The sequence below is a fragment of the Columba livia genome, chromosome Z (genome assembly GCF_036013475.1).
Source record: "Columba livia isolate bColLiv1 breed racing homer chromosome Z, bColLiv1.pat.W.v2, whole genome shotgun sequence".
Taxonomy (NCBI): Eukaryota; Metazoa; Chordata; class Aves; order Columbiformes; family Columbidae; genus Columba; species Columba livia.
The window spans coordinates 54,842,691-54,857,938 of NC_088642.1; the positions used below are offsets into that span (position 1 = coordinate 54,842,691).

Below are 15,248 nucleotides of genomic sequence, written 5' to 3' on the forward strand. Positions count from 1 at the left end.
TGAATGGTTTTAAAAATCAGTTGTTCTAAAATCAATGGTTCTAAAAATCAGTTCTAAAAATCCTGAGGTTGTCCCTTTTTGAAAGAAGGCCTAGTGATTCACTTTTTTTGGTACTGAAAAAAAGAGCCTGCTCTGCTGTGTCAAGATTCATAAAAATAAATTGAAACAATGTTGAGTTTTCTCACTTGGAACCATATTCACAATATGTTTAAGTGAGATGAGAACAGAAAAATGTTTATAGCATTATTTCATAGGGTAGTAGTATTTTAAGTTCGTACATGTTGAGGCATATTTTAGTTGTTAGCAAGTCTCATTGTTATAAAATATATTTTCTAGTATGGGCAAAACAGTTAAAGAAATTAATCAGTTTGGTAGGTTTCACTGAATTTTTGATAATGATAATAGTATTCTGTGGCTAATGATAAATTGCACAGTGTTTAAGATTCTAATCTCTGCTTGAGGACTGGTTGAGTTGCTCTTGCCTTTTCATTATGTTCTTCAGACATGTGAACAAATTGGCACAGATGATTAAATTACAAATTAAGGTTGTTTTAAGGAGTGTTAGGTAGGCTCTGTGTAGGGGCTGCTTATCTGGAAATACCTTGTACTTCTCAGGTGATCTGAAGAACTAACTAGCCCTTTTGGCTATGTGATAACAGAACTTGAAAACAGGTTAATTTGTGTTTTGTTGTAGGGTTGTGTGTTTTTTGTTTGTGTGTGGGTGTTAGCTTGTTTGTTTTTGTTTCCTTCCCCCAGCAGCATGGAAGTTCTTTTTTTCTCTTCAGTCTTTTTTATTCTTCTTGAAGCTTTTTGATGTTTGTGTAAACAGTCAGTCAAAGGAACTTACTTGTAAGGTGACCAGTCAGTGTATTGACACGAACAGACACAATAGAAAACTGCATTAGGAGGCGAGCCGTTGGGATTTGCAGTAAATATATTACAGAACACAAGTGACTTGCCGATACTGCTTGTTTAGCAGTTTGCAAGGGCAATGGCAGTATGGATTTTTGAATTAGAAGGGAAAGACTGTTCTTTCTCTGTGCTGGAACATCAAGTTGATGGCTGGGGATAAAATTGATTTAGAGAACAAACTACTGCTGCCTCTGTTTGTGCCATTTTAAAGGCTTCTATGGATTAGCAAGCAAAAACAAAAACATAGCTTTCAGTTTTGGAGAAGGGAAGCAAGAATGGGTATGCTTGTTCAGCTACCTTGCTTAGGTAGTAAGTTTATGAGGAAACCTGCTTTTGTTAAGAAGATGAAAGGTCATCTGGAACTGGATAGTTTTTATGAGCTGTGGAAATCTGCCTATTTATTAAATTAAGTGTTCTAAAACCCTCAAATTGCTGTAGTTTCTGCTTCATGGTATGATGATCTCATTTTTTATTTTTTTTTTTTTTAAATGTATAGATTGGAATTAAATGCCTGAGGGCAGGGAATGAAAAACCCACAACTTCTTGTGAAAAATAACTAACAGCAAAATAATTCTTTTGTGGTGTTGCCACAATAGTTTCCATTTACAAAAAAGTTTTTTGTTTAAAACCAAAAAAGCTGAAAGGTTTTATCACTGCTGACTTGTGAATTGGGTATAAGGTCACTCTAAATTTTTGTTTTTTAAATGGATATAAGACTTCCAGCTGTTACTGTGCAGACAGCTGGCTGTCTGTGGCCTCAAATTATGGCTATAAATTGCCAGTTAAGCAAACACAAAATCTTTAATTAACAAGACCTATGGGAAGCTCTTATGCTGTTTCTTTAATCCGAAGTATGAACTGTAGAATCACAGAACTGTAAAGTACCTAGCGGCTCCCTGTGCCCTAGCAAGACTGGCTATACCGGTGTCATTCCTGATAGGATGCTTGTCCTATCTGTTAGCAAAGACTTCCGCAGGAGTGGTGACTCACAAGCTCTCCAGGTAGCAGAGTGCTTTTATGTCCTTGTTGTTGAAGTGCTTCTTCATTTACAACTTCAGTCTCTTCTGTTACAGCTTCAGCTCCTTTACTATGCATTTTTTCACCTTGGACAGGGAGAGCAGATCATTCGCCTGCCTTCCAGAACAATTTTGAATGCCTCTACAGTCTAATGTTTATTCTCTGAATGCTGTTGCCCCGATGAAGTGCGGTGCTCCCGGGAGGAAATGCCGTGCTGAGCTGCAGAGAGGGTTTACTTAGCCTCTGGCATACTGTGGTGGCAGCCTTTTTTGCAACAGCATGCTATTGACTTACATTCAACTTCTGATCTGCTGTGACCGAGAGATTCCTTCCTGGCCCATTATTTCCTTTTCCTTTATGTTCCTGTCTAGGCATGCTATGGTCTTTTATTCCTGTTTATCCCTGTCCTTCTTTTTCCTTTGTAGTCCACTTTCTCATTCTTTGCAAAGTGAGTTCTGAAGCTATTCTCTGGCATATTCTGTCTTTCTCAGCTTGAAGCTCTCTGCAAATTAAGGATTAGGGCAAATGAAGAGATCTTCATGCTTGTTAGTGGGAAACACTGAAAAATACTGGGCCTATCATGCATGCAGGCCTTCTTAATTTACAGAAGAGAATGATGTATTCACACATGGTTTAATCATCAAGCAGTTTTATACTTCTTCCTGTGAAGTTTTAGCTGGGTTGTGCAGTTTGTTACTCCTAAGAGTGCTATGACTGTCAAATCCTTAGCGAGGATGTTAACATCATATGCTTCTCTTAGCCATAATTACTTTCTCTTTTTGGACATTGCATAATTCTGATGTTATTTACTGCCAAAAAATATTTGAGTTGTGATTTATATCCCTTTTTCACACATATATTCATGGATAAGAAGCTTTTTAATGCCCTAGACTTAAGGAATGGTAATTAAACTTGAGTGCTTTTGTTCCTTCATTGCCTGCTTTGTGTTTATTAGGCATTGTCCTTTTGGGGTTTCCTATTTGTTTGACATATGCGGGTTCTGCAAGGTGTCTGCTAGCTGCTCACTGTTCACTAATGTGCTCTTTTTATTTCATCAGGCCATGTCAGTTTAAAGACATTTTACTTGGAATACTCTGACCTGTTCCTTTCCTGTTTAAGCTGAAGTGTTGATCTTGCAGAACTAGTGATTTATGTTATATGGTTGGTAGTGATTCTTGTATAGCTAAATCAGATTCAAAAAAATACAGCTTCATTTGGCCTTCTTTATGTCCCTTGACCATATCTTTCCTTTTCTAATTGATGGGACTGGACCATTTTTTTTTCTTCTCCAACTATTCCAACCTGTAGAGCACTAGCTTTACTTTAGCTGTAGCTTACTAGTGGCACATAGTTACAAAAATGTGTGCTGCTGCTGTATATGTTCATACTGCCTCACCTGACCTAGTTTCCACTTCCTGTATGCTTTCCTGTTTGTTTGAAGTCAGTTAAGAATTTTTCTGGCACAATTCCATCCCTTCCCTTTTTCCTCTGACCCTTCTTCCATTCTCAGGTGTATTAACTGTGACCCATGTCCTAGATATTGTTTCATAAAGAAAATGTCAGCTCTCTGTAATGTTGTTTTATCTCCCCCCTCATTAACAGATTCTATAAAGCTGATCTTACCAGTTGGCATTAGCTTTCCTGAAGTCTTACTGGCCTTTTCGTTCCTCTTTCCTGTCCCAGTGATTATTAACTCTTCAATGATTGTCAGTCTCAATCAAATTAATTTCTATTTTGACAGTGTCAATCAATTCTTCTCTATTAGAATGTAATCTAGATGGTATCTTTACTATTTTTTTTCCATTCTGTGAGCAACAGAATATACATAATAAAAAAATAATAAAATGGGGAAGAAACTTATTAACATGTTCCCAAGGTTTTGCTGAAAGATTTCCAAACTTTTTTCCCGTGTAGTGAAAACCTCTATTATATTCACCTTCCTTCCAAATCCTGTGTAGCGGATTATTCTGCTAGTTGCTAAAAAGAGTTGTCACTCTTCATGTTATTCATTAGTGAGTCAGCTGATGGCACCTGAAGCATTGATATGAACACCTTTATAAGGCCTTTAGTTGTTTCTCTGACTTGAGGAATTTTTGAAACTGAGCTGTGAATACACTAAGTATTGTAAAATGGTGAAATTGCATTTAAGATAGAAAAGTGCATGTGACTATCTTGGAAAGTTTGATTTAGTAGTTATTTCTAAAGTCCTGGTGAACATAGCGTATTTTTTTTCCTCCATATTTCAGGCCCTTGTTTTGATATGTCTTGTTTATTGGCAGGTGGCATGCTTATTTTTCTAGTTAAATCCAGATTCTACTGCTATTATAATCTTGAGTGTTGATAAGGACTGAATCCTGACTGTGAGTTTTGTTATTGACTTATATACTCTAAACATATGTGCTTGGTTTGAGGAACTTTGTTCTCTAAGTTTTAGAAGCTGTGTGGTTCTAGGTACTCTTTCAGCTCTGATTTTCTACTACCATCCCAATAAAGTGTGTCAGTGTGGCAATTGCTGCGACCATGTATGCAGAAATTTGGATGCAGCTTGTGGGAGGGAGGGTGGGCAAAATATTAAGTAGTTTTAAAATAATGACTAAGTGAGAAGTCAAGAGGGCTCATTTCTAATAGGGGCTTAGCGGTTGCAGATGTACTGCTTTTCTGTATCTCATTTATTGTATAGTGTAGCTCAGTTGTCCAGAGGAAATTTAGTTTGTAATGTCCTGAAGGGTAACAATGCAAAGTATGCTGGATAGTTTTAGAGACCATACTTCTTCTGGAGCACTGTAAGAGCACATGAGATTTCAGTCCTGTGGGAAAGGGGGAGCTTGCTGTTCCCCCACAAAAACTCTGCTCCCAGCCTGGTTCTTCTGATACTTTGGGCTGCTCTGTTACCTGACGCATGCCTCCCGTGAGCCTGTTTAACTCACTGTAGTGGTGGTCTAAGCTGGCCCTTTCCTGTTTTCTGCTTGACTAGTTAGTTGAGATGTTGGACAAGTCCAGATGTCTCCAGTGTTGTGCGAAGAAATTGTACCTCTGGAAGCAAAGGTAGCAAGGCCTTCTCTTCTGGATTGGAGTCAGTGTTGGACTTGGTCAGCATCTCATGGAATCTAAAAAAAGTCGGAACTCTGTGTACTGAAAAGTAAAATAAAGCTGTGTGCTGGTTTCAAGATTTAAACGCTTCTTTGTGTATTGAAGGTTAACTTAGGCATGGAAGGTAAGTTGTGGAATAAAAACTTTTTGTAGTTGTGAGTGCTTGACCAAGATGGGTTGAAGTTGGATTAAAGGAGAAATGTGATAGCTGTATTGTTTAGTCAAGGTCAAGAAGAGTCTTGACATAGTGAAGATCTGTGAAAGGACCACTTTAACATCCTGACAACAGCTTATTTCTTGCCAGTTGGCTTAGGTTCTACAGGATTTACAGCTGCAAATGGGATGGACAGTTGTGTACATTGGTACATTGAGAGCTTCGCAGCAGTCTCTCTTTATTATTATAGAAAACCTTGAAATTAGACATCTGAAATATATCTAGTCACTTCACTTTACAGTTGAATGAAGTCCAAAGCTGTAGTAGATGTTTGGCAAGAGTTGCTGTTGACTTCTGCATCGTATATACCTTCTTTACATTAACCTGACCTTTCTGTAATTTAAATAGACATCTAAGAGGATTCAGATAAATGTAGTTAAGGCAGTGAATTAAAAAAAAATACTGTTTTAACTTTGGAAACTATTTGGCATTCTGTAGCTTTATAATCTCGAGTTTTGATTCTGTTAATACTTATGTTACTTCTTCCTCTCCCTACTCCCACTTGCAATATGGTGATGTTTTGGGTTTTTTCATAGCTAAAGATTTTTCATGCCAGTCTTCTGGGGTTTCAGTAGCATCATCTTGTGGGTGGCTGACCTTGCAATTAAAATGAGTAGTACAAATGTGGGGCAGAGGAAAAGCTGTATTTGTTAATGATATGTCATGTTAAACTGACAGTTTCAGCCCAAAATACAGAGATTGTTCCTGTTGCTGAAATGAGTGCTACCCATTGACGCTTGTCAGATTGAATTTCAAGTGTCTGTTGAGAATAAACCTTCCCACCCCCACCTATTGGTGAGAGTATTAGTAATGACAGTGTTTATAATTTAAAGTAGAGTTTGAAGGCCAACTTCCACAGTTTGTCACAGGGTAGTTAATACAGCGGTAAAGGGGAGATGAATGTGGCTACTTGTGCGAGTCTATTACTCAAGAGGCCTGTAAATTTGATTGGCTGCTGCAGTTCCAGCAGAATCATTCGATTTGAGAGCAATAGAAAGATAAGATATCCAATTACCCAAATGATTTGCAGGGTTAGCCAACGTTGTCATGGAGACGCGAGTTGGAACAAATTAAATTTTAAGCAATAAAATAATCTTAAAGCACGTCTGGGAACAAGAAAATTTGGCAGTGGCACTTACCTGAATTGAATCTTAGCTTGACATGCTGTTGTTTGACATTGATATACTATGGAGGCCTAAACTTTTAAATGGCATGTTGCCTTTTTTTTCTTCTGCTTTTTATTTTTTTTTTTCCCTGTTGTGGCCATTGCCAAAACAGATTGTAGTGTATTAGTTTTAAATAAAAGGGCATTAATAATATATGCATATCTCAGTGCTCAAAGTAGATTCAATAGCTCATGAATAACAAAGTTCACAGAATGCTAACCTTAATCATTTGAGGCTTTTGAATATTTAAGTTTAGAGATTTAATTATACCTCAAACATCCCCTCACCCCCTGAATTTTTAGCAACATGTTTTTGTAAGTGGCTGAGTCTTTCTGTGGTGAAGTTCTAACAAAGCATGCAGAGAGCTAAGCACAGTGAAATGTTTCTTTTTTTTGTAATTGCTCTGTGAATATGTATACTTTTTGTCTTTGAAGAGCTCAGTCACAAAAAGAATAAAGGCTATGTTGTTTAAGTGTACTGCTTATTTCAGTGATTCTGCTGAAAAAATGAAAATTCCATATAGGTACTCAACTTCAGCTCAAGACTAAAATATACACGTACAGCTTCTTACCCAATGACTTCTGAAATGTACTATTTAACTGATTTATGGCTAGCAACAAGGATTAAAAAAATGGTCAAGCATGTCTCATAAAGAGGGCTTTTATCCACATGTATGTTAGATGGATGGAGATGAAAATTGGTTTGAGGTCAAGCCATTTGCAGCATTTTCATAGCCTTCGATTTTCTTCTCATCCTCACCACAGATAATCTCAAATGATTCAGTAATGACCAAAAGTGCAACATTGACCTTTAGTCCCTGGTGGATTACTGTGTTACATGCTGTAAAAGGCAGGAAGTCCATTTTGTTCTTCCAGAAGGAGTTCAGTGTTGTATTTGGCTTTCTACATGTTGAAAATATAAGTGGAGGCAGAGTACTTCAGAATTACCTTCCAAAGGTTTTGTGAATGTGATTTAATGGTGTATTATTTTTGTACATTAAAGGCTTATTCTCTGATTCTTTTGCTTTAGGGGAATGGACTAGGACGTGCTCTTTTTTTAACAGCATCAGAACTTCTGGGTTTTTTTGCTTTACTTTTAATCATGTTGTTCCTAAGCTATATGCTTCCCAGTCTAATGACAAATGTGATTCTCACAATTGGGTTGACATAACTAAAGTAAATAAAAAAGTAATAAATGGGAATACATGAGACTGTCCATAAGAAGTAGTGATAGAGTGTTTTCAAATAGTGATCTAACTTTGTGATGAAGGAAGCGCAGTTTGCAAAGAAAAGGAAAAAAAAGCTTCTGTTATACAGTAGACATTTTTAGATGAGCACTTTTTTGTGTAGGTGGGCCTGGACAACTTTGGGGAGTCTTAACTCTGATAACAAGCTGCTTGTCACAATACAACTGATTGTTAAAAATAACATCATGTTAACATTTAATTTTTGCTTTAGATCACCATGGTTGTTCTACCTAAAGTCACCACTGGGACATATATGGTAGACACTGATTGGAGCAAACCCTGAATTGTTATTGTTGAAATATCTGAAGCTGAAAGGTGATTAACTATTTCTCCTCAGAGAAAGGTTGCATTCTTCACTTACAACTCACAGCGGTGGCTACCAAGGCTAGGGCTTCCAGCCTTAGTGATAACACCATGCGTGTTAGGTGTGGTGAGAAATACCGTTAGAGTTCGGATACCTGTATTGTACTTCCCTTGTGTCATTCCAGTGCAAAAATCTGTAGGTGTTTAAGAAATCATGTTAAGTATGATATCTTACATGGTGCTTTGCAAAGTACGAGGTGTCAAAATTCAAAATTATTTAGAATATACTACTGTAGAGGAAAACACTTCATTATTATTATTATTATTATTATTATTATTATTATTATTATTATTATTATTATTATTATTATTATTATTATTATTATTATTAATAGTGCAGAAGGGAAAAAAACCTTACAATTGTATATACAAGCTCTTTCTTAACTGCTTAGTAAAATGGCTTATTTAAATGCATATTCCTTTTAGTAACTAGTCTGGCTGCTTTGTTCTTTGCCATTATGTTAAGAATTCACTTTAGCAAGGGACAAACTTAAGTACAAACACTTGAGTTTGGCAATGGTTAGGTCAAAACATTTAAGTCCTTAATTAGATGGAACAGAAGCAAAAAAATACTTCAGTGAAGAAAAAAAATCTGTCGGCTCAACTTAATTTTACAAAATGCAGCTGAATTCCTTCATGTTAATTTTTAATGATACTTCAGAAAGGAGGGTGGCTCTTCAGTCGGGGGCCTGACGAGCTTGTCATTTGCAAATAAATCAAAAGACAGTCATTACAACGGCAAGAACCAGTGAATGATGTAGTTTTGTCATTCTTTGATGGGGCCCACACTCAAGTCCTCTATTAAAAATGAATGTATTCAAGTGGCTCTGCATTAAGAACACAAACAATTAAGGGCACTTAACATACTGCTAAGAGCTGCTGTAGAGCTAGGAGGGCTTTCATGAGAGATGCAGGCTTCTACGGTCTGCTTTACCAAGGACCCAAAGAACATGGGCTATTAGTCATGTTTGTCTATGTTCCAGCAGCTTTCTGCAAAATTTTCTTTGTTTACTCATTCTTGGATAATAGCTAACGTTTTATTGGGAGGTCTCTAGAAGTAACTGATAAGTACCTTTCTTTTAAGACTTTCAAATGCATGAGCCCCAAATCTGGAATGCGTAGCTTATTCAAATGCCACCAGTTACTGATGTCTGGTCTTGATTAGTGAAGCTCTTCTATAATACTTCAAAAAATTTTTGCTTTCAGAATGTATATATATACACGCACACATGTATACTTCAAGATGGTTTACCTTGAAAGGTGAATGTACATTGCCTTTTGAACAGCTAGGTTTATATTTAAAGTAATGAAAGTTACTTTTTCTCAATTCTGAAAAGAAACTCTTGCAACTCCTGATGGGCAAGATTAGGTGAATTGTGCATTAAAATCTAGCTTCTGCATTTCACTAGAGAAAAAAAATACTGTTTTAACATGTTTGTGAATAAGAATAGTTTTTACTGAACATTTGGGGGCAGCAAACAGAGTATGAGATCTCATAGTGGTTAAGTAATTCTAAGTACCTTAATTGTATGTGGGAAATACCACTAGTAGGCAAACTGCCTTTTAAATGTAAGCAGACTTTTGTTACAAAGTGTAGAATAGTCTTTTCAGTTTTCTTTCAATGTAAATATATCTTAACTGGCACTTGTAACAGGAGCAATCAATCCTCAAATAAACTGATTTATGGCATGTACCTTGAAGTTCACCTAGCACTGCAGATGAATATTACTAATATGCTATCTTATATGTTATAGTGAAGCTCAGATATTTGGGACCTTTGCAGGAAAACCCAATAACGTGAACAACTTGCATATTGTATAGACCACTCAAAATAGGTTTGTTTTGTTTTCAGCTGCAATAAGTATACATATATCAGTATTATGAAACAGGGAGACTTCTGTGTAGGCCATATGGACCAAAGAACTTTCCAGTAAAAAACAGATGAATGTATTATTTTACGTTTTTCTTTTCTCTCTTATCACCTGCTGTGATTCATCCTGTCTTCTGTCCTGAAAAACAAAGGTAATCCTGTTCGTCTAGGGTAATTAACTTCTCGAACCTTAAACATCTTACCTAAACATCAGCCAATCAGACTACTGTGTAACAGACTTTCTTTACGTACCTGACATACCTTGCTTTCTGGGAAGACTTGTCTGGTATGTGGAAAAATGCCCTTTAGTACATAAGTTCTCACAGTGGCATAGACACTGAAATTAACAACAGATTTGGTAATAGTTAAGTCTGATAACTGATAATACTTAAGCTGGTAACTTCCTTTATTGCCTGTGCTGGTTTGTAGGTCCTAAAGGCTACAGAATGGCGGATATTTTATGGTTGTGACATGGCAGCTGTTGCTATTGTAAACAGAGATGTGTTCCCCGTGTTGCAGGCAGAGAAAGGTTTTGCTGTAAAGCAACTGTCATTTCGTTGAACTTGTTTAAGGAGAACCCTTTTGCCATAGAAAGAAACCATCCCAGAACTGCTTTGCAGATGCTTGTCTCTGCAAAACTTCAGCGTGGATGTGTCAAATGCCAGACTTTGGTCAGGTAGGATAGTTCAGCTTGTGTCAGAGAGACATGCTGTTTGAGTCTCAGTGCTATCAACAATTCTCCCCGTGTCTGTCAGAGGTGAGGAAAGAGGTGTTAAAGCTTGCCAGATGTATTTAAATCCCAAATCACCTGTCTGCTGAGGCACAAAAGCCAAGTGTGGCTTTTGTATCCTAATTACTGCTTGACTGATATGTAAGGATCAATGCATAGTAATGTCTTCCTAAGAAACTGAGGATGATGGGAGGGCTCAGAGAAAAACTAGATAAACGAGTTAACAATGTTTTTATATGACTTCTTTGGAAGAGTTTATCTTAGCTCAGGTTTATGCATGTAATTTAATGGAAGGCCTAATGATTCTCAGCAGTTTTGTCTTAAAACAAATAAATCCAAGAAATATCTACATGGATTAGTGATAAAACAGAGACGGACAGGAGCTGTTCAGAGTGTCTTATATATAGATTGTTTACATCTGGATGCTACTTTTAGTTTTGTGCAACTGTACTACAGGGACTGCATGAAGTGTTTTTAAGGAAAACTGTAGGACCGTCTAAGTACCTTTAAGACTTGAGGGTTAATTCTAATGGTGGTTCTGAATGGTGGGCAGATGTATAGGTCTGAAAAGCTGTAAGTACATCCAAGACTGAGTAATGGGAGAAGAAGATACCTGTGCCCTACCAGAAATCCTGTGTTCAGTTTTATGTGCTAAAAGTGGGAGATACAAAAGCCTGAGATAGATAAAGCTGTGGAAAAGTTGGACTTTGTCCTGTTGTCTTCTCTGTTGCTTTCAGTGAAGGATTGTTCTGTTTTTTGCTGGCTCCTAGCCTTATTCTTGGTTTCACTGATTTGTTGTTATTATCACATTTTCTGATCTGATTCATTTTCTGCACAATTTTAATTCTCTCTCAATATGGGTGTTTTAGAAGTCTATACCATTTGTCTCCATTCTGTCTTGCTTCTATTTTGATGTTTCTTTTGTACAACTGATGGTGTGTTTCTGTTAGCAAAACTAATTTTACCTTTTAATAAGCAGATAAAATTGATCATGAAAGAAACATTTTTCTTCCATGCCTGTCGCATTCATGTTATGCTGCTTGAGAATTTGAGTAATAATAAATCTGCCTTTTAAAAGGCTTTATCTTGAACTTAATGGATTTCAAAAATGCTTTACTTGTTAATGAGCTGTGTACAAGGACCAGATTTGTGCCTAAATGTGTATACAGATTAGATGCTTTAGACATGGCAGATGTCTTAGAGTAGCTAACTAAATCTCTGTCCTCATCTGGGCTTATATATTAACTATTTACATTGGCAGTAGTATGAAAATGCGGATTTGTTGTTCCTTCCTTAACTGTGTGAACGTAATATCATCCTGTACACTAGTTGATATATGGCAACAAATGTAAACCACAGTTTTAATCAAAATACTTTTCCTCTATAGACAGAAATCGCCAAGAGATTGAATACAATTTGTGCACAAGTCATCCCATTTTTGTCTCAGGAAGTAAGTAAAACTGTTCAGCTGTTAAAGTGCAATTATGTTGCTTTTCTGTTTGCAAATTAGCTAGTTTTAAGATGTTAATTTTGTCACAATACACAAGTGTAAGGAACATCTGTTATAGCTGAAGTGTGCAAACCCCCTGCTAATTCAGTCTAACAAATCTGAGTTCAAACTAGTGACAATGGCTCAGCCTTATTCATTGCCTGAGGAGAGTGGGAGTCTGGATAATATTAACAATGCAAGAAAATGCTTTTATTTCTAATCATGGCAATTGCGTATATGATATTCAGTTGTCAAATGGGAATCTAGTGAAATCAGCATGCTTATCTTGTCTATGTAATTTGTATCAAATTTTAATGTAAAAGGTGAGTAGTTAGCTTAGATGCAAAACACTTTAAGATTACAAGCCTGCATCTGGTCTGGATGACTGTGATTGTAGCATATTGTGGGCAGCTGCTGTTACACTTTGAAGCCTGTTATTTTGAATATGCCTTTTCAAACTGTACAGTTTACAAGTAGTATTTGTAACTCTTGTTGAGGTCAGTGAAGCACTTGTTTTCCCTGTTTGAAATTTCAGTAGGTTTTGCTGTGTGAGTGCAAAGTATATAAATGTTAAAACTGACACTAATGTGAAGCTGACATTATCTTCCTGCCAACTCAATTAGAAACTGATTACTCATTTGCCAGAAAATTAATATTGAATTGGCATGGGGGAAGAGGTAAGCTAGGTGCCTTCAGGGCTCTTGTTTGCTTTTGAACAGGTGAGAAATAAGGCACTGTTACCTTTTATTTGCATGGGATGTCTTGGAAGAGGTAGGCTAGGCTTCTGCAGGAAAACTGGTTGTGCAAGTGTTTGTGATCCACGTTTGATTTGGTGTGGGCAATACCTTAACACAAATTCCTCCCCATACCCCTTCTTCTTTTGATAGCATCAGCAGCAAGTGGCCCAAGCCGTAGAACGTGCCAAACAAGTGACCATGGCTGAACTGAATGCCATCATCGGGGTACGTGGCCTTCCAGGTCTACCTCCTACAGTGTGTATAACTTGCTTTCATATCTTACTGCTTTACTATTTTTGCAATAAGCTTAATGTTTTGATATGTGACACTGTATTGATGCCCAATGTTGCTGAAGTGTTTGCCTTGCTTCAGACAGATTTTTAGCAGGGATAAAGTTAATAGTTTACTTCGTCAGAGCATCATTTTGTGCAGTGATGCTGGGTGTAACAAAACTTTTCTTGCAAGAAATATAATGATTAGGAGAGTTGCTTGTTTATTTGTAGGTATTGTATGTCAGTTGATCTAGCTGCATTTGCCTCATGCTTTTTGTGACACTTGAGTTCTTGGAACCTGTACAACTGTTCGTTCTTCTTTCTTTTCCCTTTCTTGTGAATCTTTCATGAATTTTAAATTAGCAAGCTACTGAAAAGAAACTTCACTTGCTTTTGAAGTAGTATTAATTGTCTGACACAGTGTTCTAATAGCCTTTCACCAAGTTTGTACTTCTAAATATGCTGAAATAAGTTAATACTGCTTGCTTGTGACTGGTCGTCAATCACAAGTCATTTGCTTTGTATTAATGAACTTTCTGAACCATACATTCCTTCCACTGCATGAGTGCATTTTCTCCGCCACTAAGTCCAGAATATTTCTCATGTTTTCTGCCCTTCCAGACTAAGTGAAAGAAGTAGCCGAAACAAGAAGCCGTCCTTTCTGATTTTATTCATATGTGAGCGCCTTGAGCAGATTCAAATTACTCATTTATCAATTTATGTTAATTGCTTGTGAGAAGATGCCCTGCTGGTCTTTATAGTTCCCTCAGACACTTTGTAATGATAATTAGACATGCTGCTGTACGGATTAACAGTGCCATAGTCCAATGACGTCTACAGACAATGGAACCAGTTAATCCATCTGTGCTTAAAATTACATCCCAACTGGAGATGGAAAAAAAAATAGGAGTGAGGGAGGATTAAAAGAATGAGCCTCAGCTTGAAAACTCTCCTTTCATCAGTTTCTCAATTGCAGATCTGCAGTCGGTTTGCCTGTGGTAAGCTATTGGCAGTCAATTAGTTGAAATAAAATGGGAGGGTGACCTTCATTTCCTTTTAATAGCTTTTCCTCCCTGAAATGGGGAGCTTCAGTGGATTTTCAGCTTAAATTTTATTCAAGCTGCTTTATTACACTTGACAGATTAGCTTTGCATAAACATACCCCCCTTAAAATCTGAGCTGGTTTTTCCCTTCGTATCAAATTTTGACTGTTACTTAGTTGATTTGCTAATCACATCTTAGAAACCCACACAATTACATCTGTATTTGTCACAATCTCCTCTGTGCTTTGCTTGTGTAATGAATTACTTTATGAATACCTGATTTGATCTTTGAAATACAGCACAAGTACATTTGTGGTATTTGATTAGCAAAGATTAGAGAACTGTATTTCCTGCAGTTTTTTTAAATGCATTACTTCTTTACGATGAAAATGGAATGGAAAACCTTTTTTAATGAACTAGTTTTAAAGAATATTTTATGCAGTAAATGGAAATATGTATTAAAATATATTTTAAAATATTCTTGCCGGACTTAGAATAGTGTTGCCTAGCCAAACCAAATTTTGCTGTCTCAAGCATGTTTTTAAAGTCTGCACAGTGTAATCTTTTAAAAGCAATAGGATCTACAAAGTACCACATGCAATTAACAACTTTTTTTATGGCAGGAAGAAGGGGAAGAGGCTCTTTGGAAGCAGGAGTAGAACTTTCCACCTTTTTAATTAGTTTTTTAAATTATCTAAGAGTCACTGGAAGAGATACTTTCCTGTGTCTTCTGAAAGACTTCTGAATGATACCATACAAGTCCAAAATTGTGAATGAGGAACACATTGGGCACAAAATTTTCAGTGATCTTGCATATACGTAATGCTAAAGTTAGATATATGTCACAGTGATTTTTTTTTCAGTCTTACATGATCACTAATTATCTTGTGCTGCACAATAAGTTTCATGCTCCGACATATGCTTGATTTTGTTTGAAAGGGATGGTGTGCATCCTGGAAAATCTGAATAGCATAAAATTGGGTTGACAATTCAGTGGACCTTTGCTCCCCCTCACTGAGCACACAGCATGTCAAGCCCTCTCCCCAGAGGGGAGGAGACATCAGAAGCTTGTCTGTTCCTACAAGCAGCAGCTGCACTG

At 36.8% G+C, this 15,248-nt stretch overlaps 1 protein-coding gene across 6 annotated transcripts in view; it reads left to right on the forward strand.

The window, feature by feature from the left end:
• Positions 1-15,248, forward strand: part of TLE1 (TLE family member 1, transcriptional corepressor) — a 73,855-nt gene that overhangs the window by 10,263 nt on the left and 48,344 nt on the right. For 2 of the 6 annotated variants that reach the window (XM_065045920.1, XM_065045921.1), the window contains exons 5-6: positions 11,996-12,058; positions 12,985-13,089. The exons of 2 other annotated variants lie outside the window; for them this stretch is intronic. In XM_065045920.1, coding sequence (XP_064901992.1) covers positions 11,996-12,058; positions 12,985-13,089 — 168 coding nt within the window. The remainder of the gene's footprint in view (positions 1-11,995; positions 12,059-12,984; positions 13,090-15,248) is intronic. 2 more of the 6 variants (XM_065045922.1, XM_065045923.1) reach the window with 1 other exon arrangement.